This window comes from Petaurus breviceps, unplaced genomic scaffold, assembly GCF_028583685.1.
Source record: "Petaurus breviceps papuanus isolate PSGF00001 unplaced genomic scaffold, PetGlider_PUasm1.0 208, whole genome shotgun sequence".
Classification (NCBI taxonomy): Eukaryota; Metazoa; Chordata; class Mammalia; order Diprotodontia; family Petauridae; genus Petaurus; species Petaurus breviceps.
The window spans coordinates 24878360-24890603 of record NW_027185852.1 but is presented as its reverse complement, the minus strand read 5'-3'; the positions used below and the strand labels follow the sequence as shown (position 1 = coordinate 24890603).

The following is a 12244-nucleotide window of genomic DNA, read 5'->3' as shown; positions in this document are numbered from 1 at the left end:
TGGCCATGCTCAACCCATCCCAGAGGCAGCCAAATGGGCCAGACACTAACGAGCTGTGTGACCCCAGGAACTGTGGCCATGGCTGGCTAGGGCGCCTGCCCGCCTCAAATCTCCCCGGCTCCAGCCTCCATTCACTGTCAGATGACCTTCCTAACGCACAGACCCGACCACTAATCCCCCCTCCTCCAGTGGTAACTCTTGCCTCGAGGACCAAATAGAAAAAGTCTCTCTTCGGTGTTTAAAACTCTCTATAGGGGCAGCTAGGCGGCACAGTGAATAGAGCACCAGTGCTGAAGTCAGAAGGACCTGAGTTCAAATTTGGCCTCAGACACTCAACACATTTACTAGCCATGTGACCTTGGGCAAGTCACTTAACCCCAACTGCCCTGTCTTCCACCCTTCCCCCCCAAAAAAAAGCAAAAAAAAAAAAAGAATTTCTCAGCATCCTGGAGAAAGTTGTTAATTACAGAAATGTTTATATGTTAAAAGTCTAGAGGGCTTCCCCAAAATGCTAATCCTAATCATCAGAGCACACACCAACAGAATGATTAGAGCAGAACTGAGACTATCTTCTGGGAAGCTGGTAGTTAAGCCTCCCTGGGGCATAAACAGGTTTGAAAGGCTGCTGGTCATTCCACATGTGTCACTGTTTGTCTTCAATTAAAGAATCAAGTCAAAAAATAAATAAATAAAACTGTATAATCTTCTTCTTGTTGAAGCTGAGTAATTTCAGACTCTCCATGACCCATTTGGGGTTTTCTTGGCAGGGGCACTGGAGCGGTTTGCCATTTCCTTCTCCAGCTCATTTTACAGAGGAGGAAACTGAGGCAGACAGGGTGACATGACTTGCCCAGGGTCACACGGCTAGGCAGTGTCTGAGGCCAGATTAGAACTCGGAAACATGAGTCTTCCTGACTCTAGGCCCAGCGCTCTGTGGCGTGCCCTAGCGCCCACCTTTATAACTGGCCCTTTCTAAACTGCTCTGTGATTCAGTGTCACTGACCTCCTTTCTGCTCTGAACAAGACCCTCCATCTCCCAACTCCAGGCGTTTTCTCTGTCTGTGCCCCCTGACTAGAATGCCCTCCCTCTTCATCTCCATCCCTGGGCTTTCTTCAGGTCCCAGGTAAAATCCCCCTTCTCCAGGCAGCCTTTCCTAATTGCCCTTAATGCCGGTGCCTGCCTCTGCTAATTATTTCCAATGTGTTCTGTCTGTCTGGAAAGCACTTAGCTGTTGGCAAGGTCCTTGAGGGCAGGGGCTGCTATCCCTTCTTTGTCTGGCCAAGGGGAGGCACTGAATAAATGCTTGTGGACAGACTGGCTGACCTCTCGGAGCCTCAGCTCCCTCATCTCCCGAAGGGCGGCTTCCAGCATTCCCCCAGCCCCTACCTCCCCTGGGGCTGAGGAATGGCGGTGGCTAAGTGACATCTTAGTTCCTCACTGCCCAAAGCAGCCAGGGAACACCACAGGGAGAGAACAGGCCTAGGAGACGGAAAGGCCTGAATTCAAATCCTGCTTTAGACCCTTACTAGCTGCATGACCCTGGAGAAGTCACCAAACCTCTCAGGGTCTGCTTCCTTATCTGAACAATGGGGGTGGGGTATCTCTTCCAGCTCCAAAGCCTCCAGTTGTTAGCACTGTGGATGAGACCCTGGACGGGTCACCAGCTCTATGCCTCAGTTGGACCATCTGTATAATGAGGAGGGGAAGGTCGGCTTCCTTCCCAAGGCTGCTCTGAGACCCTGGGACTCTGCCACTTCAAAGTCCCACATGAATCTCCCCTGATATTGGAATGAATGCCTCAAACCCAGGACGATGGTGTGTGCCACGGTGCTGCGGGTCCCAGATGAGTCCCTCGGGGAGGTCAGACGACCACAGAGAGCTACAGGAGGCTGTGTGCATTGTCAGGGCCCTGGCAGAGGCCCAGAGGGTCCTCAGAGCAGGGAGAGATGATGCTGCCGGAGGAGGGCTCGGGGACAAGGACAGGTCAGAGCCTTCCTAACCTCCAGATCACCGCATTTCCACATAAGGGGTTTCTTTGGTCAATTTTTGTATTTTATTCCACAAGTCACAGACCATCCTTGTGAGGCTTCCAAGGGGTACAGGACACCCCAGATCTAGAACATGGGGCCAAATCTAACAAGATGAAATTCATAGCGGTAAATGCAAATAAAATACATGTGGAGTCCAAGAGTCGGTGGCTGCAAGTCTGGGATGGTTTTGACAACAAGCCTGTCTGAAGAAGACCAGGGGGCTCTGATGGCTCTCCAGCTCCATATGAGTGAGGAGGGGGATGTGGATGCAGCAGGAGACGGACGGCAGACGGTACGAGGGAGGGGTTGGTTCCTCTGGCTGCAGAATGGGAAGGACACCGGCAGATGGTCCAGCGTCCGGGGAGGGCCACCAAGACGGGGAAGGGTCCTGGGTGCAGGCCACCTCATAATAATGACACACCTAGAACTCAGGATGACTTCAGAGTTTGCAAAGAGCTTTGTCGTCTCGTGACCCTCACAACAATCCTGAGAAGCTACAGAAACCGTACACGGAGGCAGGCCGCAGTGAAGCAAGCAGCCCAGGGTCAAAGAGGCAGCATTTGAACTAGGGTCTTCCCTGCTGAAGATCTAGCACCTATCCAACAGCCCCCCAGCTGTGGAGAAGGGCCTGGGGGCTTCTGGGAATGTGACGGGGCCCTGCCCCAGGAAGCCTGGTTGGGGAGCACTGGGGGAGTCAGGCAAGGCCTTCTGGAGGTGACCTCTGAACTGAGCCCAAAAGTAAGCCAGGAAACAGGTGAGGAGGGAGCGAGTTCTAGGCATGGGGGCAGCCAGGACAAAGGCCTAGAAGAACGAGGGTCCTCGAGGAGGCCACAAGGCTGGATCATGGAGTAGGGGACACCGGGAGGCTAGAAAGGGGCCTGTGGCCAGAAGCCCCAAGTCCAGGTCTCACCTCCTGGCTGTGTGACCCTGGGCAAGGCCCAGCCCTGCTGAGCCTCAGTCTCCTTATCTGTAAAAAGGGCACAATAGTAACAGGGCTACTGCCCCAGAGTGTCAGGAGGCTCAGAGGACAGAGTGCAGGTAAAAGAGCTTTGCAAACCTTCGAGGGCTAGCAGCGAGGCCAGGGCCTGAACAGTCGGGGCCCCCTCCATGGTCCAGATCCCACTCTTTTGGCAGCTTAGAGCCCCAGGGCTACTCGGAGCACTTGGATGTGAAGTGATCTGCCCAGGGTCACACACACATATGTCCTGCCTGGGTCAGGCACGACTCGAACCCAGGCCTTCTGAGCTCTGAAGCCAGTGCCTTAGCCTCGGCAGCGTGGTGGACAGAACAACAGTCCCGAGGTCAGGAGGACCTGGGTTTAAATCCCATCTTAGACACTTACTAGCTCTGGGACCCTGGGCAAGTCACCCAATTTGCCTCAGTTTCCTCATCTGTAAAATGGGGATGACAGCCCCTATCTCCCAGGTTTGATGTGAGCGTCAAATGATAATGTTTGTAAAGAGTGCCACACAGCCTGGCACATAGTAGGTGCTCTAAAAACACTAGTTATTATCATGCTGTCTTTATGCAAACCCTAACGGGACACAGACACGTCGTTCACTGGGATGATTACTGGCTGAGCCTCAGCTTCCCGGGCTGTCACAGCAGGGTGCTGGGCCCTACCAACTTGGAGAGTCGATTGTGAATTGAACGTTCAGCATTCACACCTGCAAAATCAGGTTTTGCGCCTCACATCCAGTTTGACTGTTTCCCTGATTTCCTAGACTTAAGAAAGCGTGAACAACACAGGTTAAACTTTGAAGCATACCCTGCCTTTCTGGACAGCTGGTTGTTAAACATTTACTAGCAGCCCCATCTATAAATAGGTGTCACCATGAGGAAGGAGCCCTGCAGGCCTGGGAGGGAGCTGCTATTTACATCATCTGCCCGGGGCACTAGCTCTTCTTTCCTGGGGTGCCCAGTGCGCTCATAGCTGCAGGCCACCTCCCATCTGGCTCCAGGAGGTAACTCATGACATGAATGACCCCAGGACCAGCTTCCTGCTGATCAGGAAGGCTTTAATGAATTTCATCAGCAAACAGCTCTGCCCTAGTGTGGGAGAAAGGAGGCAGTGACTCCCAGCTTGCCAGGCAACCACTGCCCCTGCCCAGGAGCTGGCCTGGGGGTGGTTTCCTGGGCTGGTGCTCACAGCTGGAGGCCTGGCAGAGACAGAAGGATCAGGACTGCCTTTTGCCCAAACCACTGCAGCCCCACAGAAGCCTCAGGAAGGCCCTTAGGGTTCACCCCACCTCACCCCCTCATTTCACAGAAGAGGCCCAGAGGAGATAAGCAAACTGGCCACGGAGCAGGGCAGGAACGGGAGCCCAAACCGAGAGCCTGTACTGGCCTGCTTCCCTAGGCCTGAGACCCTGAGGGGCCTGGGTCATTATCCGGCTGGCATTCAGCACAGCGCAGGAGTTTAATAAATGCTCCCTGACTGATTACTCATCTTCCTCCTGCTAGAGTCCCCTTAACAATCCTCAGCCAACAAGCATTTATTAAGCTCTTACGTGTGTCTCATAGGCAGCCGTCCAGCAGGTGCGGGACCACCTCCAGCAATGCTGACCTCACCCTTCCAAAGCAGCCACAGGAATCCCATGAGTTCTGAGCTGAAATCCACACACCAGGAAGTGCCACCCCTCTGCCCTCTGGGACCAGTCTGAATAAGCCCTGACGACAGCCCTGCTGCCCTGAGTCTTGTCTTGTCTCTCTGGGGTTAAACACTCCCAGCTCCTTCAGCAAAGCCTCCCAGCCAAACAAAGGAAGAAAGGAATACTGATCACAGTCAGTTTCTGTAAAACAAGGGGACTAGATGAGAACGGCTCTGCCTCTGGAGCCGTGATCCAGTTTGCTAGTGTCCTTCCTAAACTGGCGCTCGGAACGCAGCACAGTATGTCCCTGGACGGGGCCAAGCAGCGTCCAGTGGGGTCATCAGCCCTTCCTGGTGGAGACTGTGCCTCCCATAGCAGCTGAGGCCTTCTTTTTTTAGTTGCCACCCCGTGCTTACAAGCCCCTTGCAAGGCTCAGATCTTTTCCAAAAGATCTTTTCCAAACTGCCTGCCTCGACCCATCACTGAATCTGCAAAACTGACTCCATTGATCTCCTCAGACTTGACCCACGCTGCAGCTGCCCTGCACCTGCCACCCAGGGTGCTAAGTGCCTCTCCCAGGTTTTTGCCAGGTCTGCTACAGCGGAGTGGGAAGAACACAGAATCTGGAATCCAGGGACGCGGGTTTGACCTGCTGCACTAGTGACCTTGGGCAGGTCTTTTCCCATTCTGGGCCTTGGTTTTCTCCCTTATAATAGGAGAGAGTAGATGAAGGTAACTGCATATGGCATCCAGATCTATCCTAGGCCCTATTTCCCTTCATCCAAGACTTATTTCACTCTCCTACCCTCCCTGTTTCAATGTTCCAGAAGCCCTGCTCACTAAGCCATGCCCCAGCCTCTGTTTGGCTCTTTCTTGCCTCTGGGCCTTTGCATGGGCCATACCCTCTGCCTAGAATGCCCCCCTTCCTTACCTCTGTCCAAATCCTCCTCCAAACCTTAGCTCAGGCCCTGCCTCCTCTATGAAGCCTCCCCTGATTCACCTTGATCCAAGGGAATGGTGTCCCTTCCTCTTCAAATTTTCTTGGAGCACTTTAGGATTCTTGACCTTGTATCATGTCCAGGAGCTTTGTCTGTCTCTCCCAGGAGACTCTGAGCTCCCTGAGGGCAGGGCCTGTACTATTCTGCATCTCAGTTTCCCCAGTACTGAGTACAGGGCCCTGCACACAGTAGGCATTCACTAAATGTTGGCTGAATTGAGTCAAACTGCCTGGAACCCCAAAACGTCTCTATAGCCCAGTCAGGACATTTTTCCCTTACAAGGAGCTATTCTTGAATGAACTCCAGATGGCTCAGCCATCAGCAAAGAAAGGTGGAACCCTGGGCAGAGCCAGAACTAGGTAGGGCAGTCAGAGATCTGCCCTAGGGCAAGAATAACATTTACACTTGTTCTGGGGCACAGAAACAGCCTAGCATAATGGCTACCTATTAAAATAACTGACTTTAATTAGTTGGGTGTTAGACTGCAGCCCTGAGGCCTCCCTCCCTACCCTGCCATGAGGGGCTGGAACCCCAGGTTTCACACCCCACCTGAGTTTGTCTTGAAAAGCTGATTTGTGGGCACATTTCATGCAGCCTGTGTCAGGCACCATTACTATTCGCAGCTCTGACCATTGGCATCTCATAGGGACAGCCATGGGAGGCAGAGACTGTAGGCTCTAAGCCTACAGCAAACAGCAAAGGCAAGGCAAGGGAGCAAGGCAAAGGGGTGAGCTTCTGGCTGCAGGCTGGGACCAAGTGTCTTGGGGATTTCAGGCATGGTGACTGTCAGTGAGAATAAAGAGGGTTTTGATCCAGTGGGGTTTTTATTTCCTCTGATATCACATCCCTGGGCAGCTGTCTAATTTGCCTCTGTAGAGGGTCAGTCTTATGGGAAGCGTGAAACGTTAGAGTTGGAGGGGCGCCTGCCATGACCCTTCACACTACCCTGCAACAAGAAACCCTTCCCCCCCCACTCCCCCCACTCCCCCCACTCCCCACTCCTTACTTCTGACACAGGGTCTGGGCCTCCTTCATCATGTTGCAGGCGTTCAGGATGTCCTGGGGGTCAAACGTCATCATGGCTTGCATTTCTAGGATGGTGGCATATGTCAGGGAGTGGTACATGCTCTCCTTGGTTCTGTGGGGAAACAAAGAAGGTAGAAACTATGAGAAGCCAGCGGGGGTGGGCCTGGCTCTGACCTAGGGCTTAAGGACATGCAGCCAGCAGTAAGAGCTCTCACCAGCATCATAGTGGGAGGTCTGTAGAGGGCTTCAAGTGCATTATCTTGCTGTATCTCCTCTGAGCCTCTCCACCCCCCTTCAAGGTCGGTGCTGTTAGGATCCCCATGTTACAGATGGTGAAACTGAGGCAAACAGAGGCAACACAGCTCTGAAGCATCTGAGGCTGGACTGGAACTGAGTTTTCCTGACTCCAGAGAAAGTCTAGCTGAGAGGGCAGGAGACGTGAAAAGAGAATATTTGGGACCAGAGCCATGGAGAGTGAAGGAGAGTGTATTAAGGGCTTATTCTGTGCCAAGCAGTAACAGGATCACACAAGCAGCATGTTCTAGTGAAGAGGGACCTAGTTGGGAGCCCACAGAGCTGGGTTCAAGTCCTTCCACATTTATCAGAGTCTCTGGGGCCCTGCCCACTCTAGCTCTTAGGTCCATGTGACCCCCTCGCAGCTCTGACTTCGTATCTCAGTAGCAGAGCCAGAGCTTGGGTATGGATGTCACGCTCTTGAACCCCACCAGGACTGAGCATTGTGAGTCCCAGAGGAAGGGCGCCTGGGCCAAGTCTTTGGGGGCAAGGAAGATGCAAGCGTCTCTCAGGGGCTCCCATTCTCCCCCCAGTCATCCTGGCTCAGAAGGGACCTCAGAAGCCATCTAGCTCATTCCACCATTCTACAAAGGAGGAAACTGAGGCCCAGAAGGAGGAAGTGATTTGTCTCAGGTCACACAGACAAGATCTGAACCCAGCCCTCTGAACAGGACCTTCTTGTCTTTCCTCTCTCCCTCACACACCCCCTGACATTTCCCAAGCTCCCAAGTCCATGCCTGCTCTCCCACCTGTCACCACCACCCCACTGGCCCAGCCCTCTCCCTACTTCAGGGCCTGGGGTCTAGCCTTGGTTCTGCCCCCAAGTCTACTAGGGCTGCTGTCTTCACAGCCTGGCCCAAGTTAAGTAACTTGCCCAGAATCACAGCTAGTTTTTTGTGTGGGTGTTAAGCGTCTGAGGCTGGAACCAAACTTGGTCCTTCTTACTCCAGGGCCCGCACTTTACTCGCTGCGCCACCTAGCCACCCCTAGCCCGAGGATTCTAATCCCGCTCTGACAGCGGAAGCTCTCTGGCGGCCAGGCCGGGGCCCTCCCCCCTCTCCCCCCCCACTGCTTCCTCCTACTAGGTGAAGGTTTGGGGGTGGGGAGGCAGCACCCCAGGCAGCCCTGCCCCATCCCTAAGGCTCTGCCTGCCCCATGTGTACAGAACAAACAGAAACTAGTTTGTTTAGCTTCAGCCACCAGACATGAGCCTCACCCACTGAGGGGCCCCACCCAGGGGCCCCGGGACCTCAGGACCCCAGGCGGCCATCCCCACAGTGTCCAAGGGCCAGGCCAGAGCCTCTGGGAATAGCCTGAGAAGTCTCTGCAAGACCTTCTTGACCTGGGACACCCACCCCAGGCTCTCTGTCCCCCAGCTAGAGATAATTCTTCTCACCAACCCTTGGCAATGCAATGGATTGGAAGACCTGGGTTCTGATCCTGCCTCAGATAACTTACTGGCTACAGTACGGCCCTGGGCCAGGTACTTCACTGTGCCTTAGCCTCAGTTTCCTTATATATCAGGTCTGTCCATCCAGCCCAGGCTCTTCCCTGAGCATCTGTCTCCCCTTCAAAGTCCCATCAACATACTGAACGCCATATGTCCAGCATGTAAAGAGGGAAACTGAGGTGGGATGTCAAAACCAAGTTACTTCCTAACAAGGAGAGCTGTCCCAGTGTGGAACAGGCTCCTCCTCACTGTCAGTCTTCCGGCAGGGGTTGGATGGCCCACCAGTGGGAGTGCTGCAGTAGCCACTTGTTTTTCTGATCTGAGGAGGCCAGATGGCCCCTGGGCCTGTCTCCTTCCAGGACCCAGAGCCACAAGGGCCAAACCCCTTATTTTACTATGAGGAAACAGGGTCATACAGGCTGGACCTCATACCCAGGCCGTGCGGCCTTCACAGACCCTCAGATTCCCAATGGGATCCCCCAAGGAGGCCTGCTTTGGTCATCCTTACTCAGCAGGCCTGGAGAGAGGCAAGAGCCTGTGAACTGGGCCCTGGCCCCAGCACAGGTCTGACCAAGGCAGGCCCTTGAGCTCCTGTTACCTCCATGTAACCCCACCTACCCTTCCAGCCTGATTTCAAATCATTCCCCTTCGTGGACTCCACATGGATGTCCCCCAAACTCGACACTATCTCCCACTCCTCCCCTGTGCCTTTGGCCAGGCTGTGCCCCCTCCCTGGGATGCCCTCCTTCCATATCTCAGTCCCCCTTCAAAGCTAAGCTCAGCTGCTGCCTCCTCCTTGAAGCCTTCCCTGGTCTCCCCCAGTATCAGTGTCCCCTCCCTACTGCACTTTATTTTAGCTGTCCATGTACCCATGTATCTTTCTCTGCCTGGGAGAATAGAAGCTCCTTGTGGGCAGGGATGAATGCCTTCTGGTCTTTGTCTCCCCAGAGCCTTGTGCAAGGCCTGGCATGCAGTAGGTGCTTCCAAGATGCTTGCTGGGCTTCTCCCTCCCTCCTCTCCTCTCACTTGGAACCAGGACAAGCCAGAGCTGGAAGGGCCCTCAAGAAGCCTTCCATGGGGAAACAAGGGAAACAGGAGGGGAGGGGCTCATGGAAAGCCATACACGGGAGGTTAAGAAGTCATGGTGAATGGGGCCCAGCTCTCCAAGCAAGCTCTTCCTACTATGATTTCATTCATAGACTAAAAATAAGTAGACTGAACATTCGCAAACAAATCAAAAACCAAAGAAACTCCATTAGACTAATATGCATGTGATTGTTCCCCCCTGGAGTAAACAGTCCTTAGTGGAAAAACCAGTCCTTCCCCTGGTAGGAAGCAGCTGCCAAAACCGTCTGTGGGGCATGGTTTATAAGAGGGTGCCAGCCAACCACGGCACCTACCCAAGACAGGCTGGGAAAGAGCCCGGAGCTTGTAACCGGAAGGCTGGGCTTTTCTCTCCAAGCCCTGGCATATACTCCCTGGGAATGTGCAAAAGGGTCACGTCTGCCTCTGGGCCTCAGTTTCCCCATCCATAAAACAGGGGCCACCGCACCTGCCTCACTTAGTGATTTCCTCAGCATAGTGAGGAAAGAGCTTTGGGAATCTTCAGGGTGGAGGAGTGGGAGCAGGCATGGTTGCTAGGGCCTAACCATGGTGAGTGGGGAGCAGAATTTCAGACCAGCAGCCCTGGCCCCAGCCCCACCCCCACCCCACAAGAGTCTACTAGACCAAGGCCCTTCTGTTTCCCCACTTGCTTCTCTTTTTCCATCTTTCTTAGCATCCCTGCTACTAGAAGGTCTGTCCCTTCCCCTTCTTTCCCCTCCTTGGCCTCAGGTCAATCCCTGGGAAGAAGAGAGTCCTGGCAAGGGGCCTGCCCCCAAAGACAGGAAAGGCTCCTTCTGGAAGCCCCTGGAGTTTCCCAACCTCAGGCAGAGGCCCAGAGGCAACACGTGGTCCCAGCAGACCCCAGAGATAAACCAGATCCAAGATCCAGGACCAGGAGGGACCAGAGAGATCACTTAGTCCTGCTGCCTTATTTTAAAGATAGGGAAACTGAGACCCAGGAAGGTGAAGAAGTCATCACAGAGCCAGAAGGACCCTGAGAGGCCATCTAGTCCAGCTCCCTGATTTTACAGATGAGGAAACTGAGGCCCCTGGAGGTCAGATCTCTTTTCTAGGGCCCCACAGCTAGTAAGCAGCAAAGCTGGAATATGAACCCAGGTCCTTTGATGCCAAGTACAGCGTGGTTGGCCTTTGTGTGCCGAAGTCATGCTCCTTCTCTGTCTTAGCCCCCATTACAGAAAAGGCACTTACAAAGCACTGAGATCTGCCAGCACCCTACACACATCCAGCCTCACCTCACCCCCAGACAGACTATGCTGAGGGTCTGATTGTACAGGTGGGCCGCACATGGGGCAGCCTCCAATGCCACTAGAATCAGATGAAAGTGAAATCAGGAAATATTAAACAAAATAAATAAAAGTACAATAGAACATGGGTAGCTTGGCACTCTAAAGCTAAGTCAATATGTGAGCCCAAGGGGGTGCGGATGTACCGGTCAATGCCCTTCCTTTGTATCTGATGATCTGCTGTAACACAAACCCTCCGGTCACGGATCAGCCCCAGGAGGGCCCAGGCCCCGGCTCCCTTAGCCTCTCAAGGACCTTGGATTCTTCCCACTCTCCTACTCACTGGCTGCACAAGGACGGAGAATGTCAGAAAAGTGTGCTGACTGGGCCCTTGGACTTGAGGTTACAGCATCGCCCCTGGCCCTCACTGTGCGAGACAGTCCCTTCACACCGCACTCACCAAAGCAGATTTTCCAAACCTTTTTGTCTCTTCTGGGAATTCCTAGGGCTCCCCTTCCCTGTGCCCTCAGATTAAAGCCTTTTCTCCGTTTCACTGACAAAGTTTACTAAGAGCTTCCTCTTCTCCCCTCCTCCTCAATCACATCTCCCAGATGCCCCTGCCCCAACCTCCACCTCCCCGTCTCACAGACTCAGGGGCCCTTCTTCTCGCCAAGGTGAGCCCTCCACGTGCACAAGGGACCTTGTTCCATCCCATCTTCTCCAGACGATAGCCCCCTCTACCATCCCCACTCTCTCATCTGTCTTCAGTCTCTCCCTGTCCTGGCTGCTTCCTCCTGCCTACAAACACATCCCTGGCTCCCCATTCTTGATGGTTCATCCCCAGCAGCAAGTCTTCATCTCCTCCCTTTGGGGCCAACATCCTCTGGAAGGCTGCAGAGCAACTGCCTCTCTTCCCTCTCCACTCACGGTGTGGTTTCCTACCTCATCATGCCCCCCAGAGTGCCCTCCCCAAAGTTACCAGGGCTCTGTTAGCTGCCAAATCCAATGGCCTTGCCTCAGTCCTCATTCTTCCTGTCCCCTCTGAAGCCTCTGACACCATCCATCACCCTCTCCTCCTGGATTCTCTCTCTGTTGTGTCTCTGTCTCTCTGTCTCTCCCTGTCTCACTCTCTTCCACTCTGTGTCTCTGTCTCTCCCTTTCCTTCCCCCATCTCTCTCTCTCTCTCTCCTCCCCCCTCCATCTCTCTCTCTCCCTCTCTTTCCCTGTCTCCCTCTCTCTCTCTCCGTCTCTCCCTGTCTAACTCTCTTCCTCTTTCTCTCCCTCTCCTTCTCCCCCCTACATCTCTGTCTGTCTCTGTCTCCCTCTCCTTCTCCCCCCTCCATATCTCTCTCTGTCTCCATCTCTCTCTCTGTCTCTCTCTCCCCCCGTCTCTCTCTCTCTGTCTCCATCTCTCTCTCTCTGTCTCTCTCTCCCCCCTCCTCTCTCTGTCTCTGTCTGTCTCTCTCTTTCTCTCTCCTCCCTTCCCTCCTCTCCCCTCTCCCCTCC

General features: G+C 54.0%; 1 protein-coding gene across 5 annotated transcripts in view; it reads right to left on the bottom strand.

Annotated features, from left to right (window-relative positions):
- Positions 1–12244, bottom strand: part of LOC138165356 (tetratricopeptide repeat protein 39A-like) — a 66067-nt gene that overhangs the window by 24984 nt on the left and 28839 nt on the right. For all 5 annotated transcript variants that reach the window (XM_069093601.1, XM_069093603.1, XM_069093602.1 and 2 more), the window contains one exon: positions 6627–6758. In XM_069093601.1, the coding sequence (XP_068949702.1) occupies positions 6627–6758 (132 nt within the window). The remainder of the gene's footprint in view (positions 1–6626; positions 6759–12244) is intronic.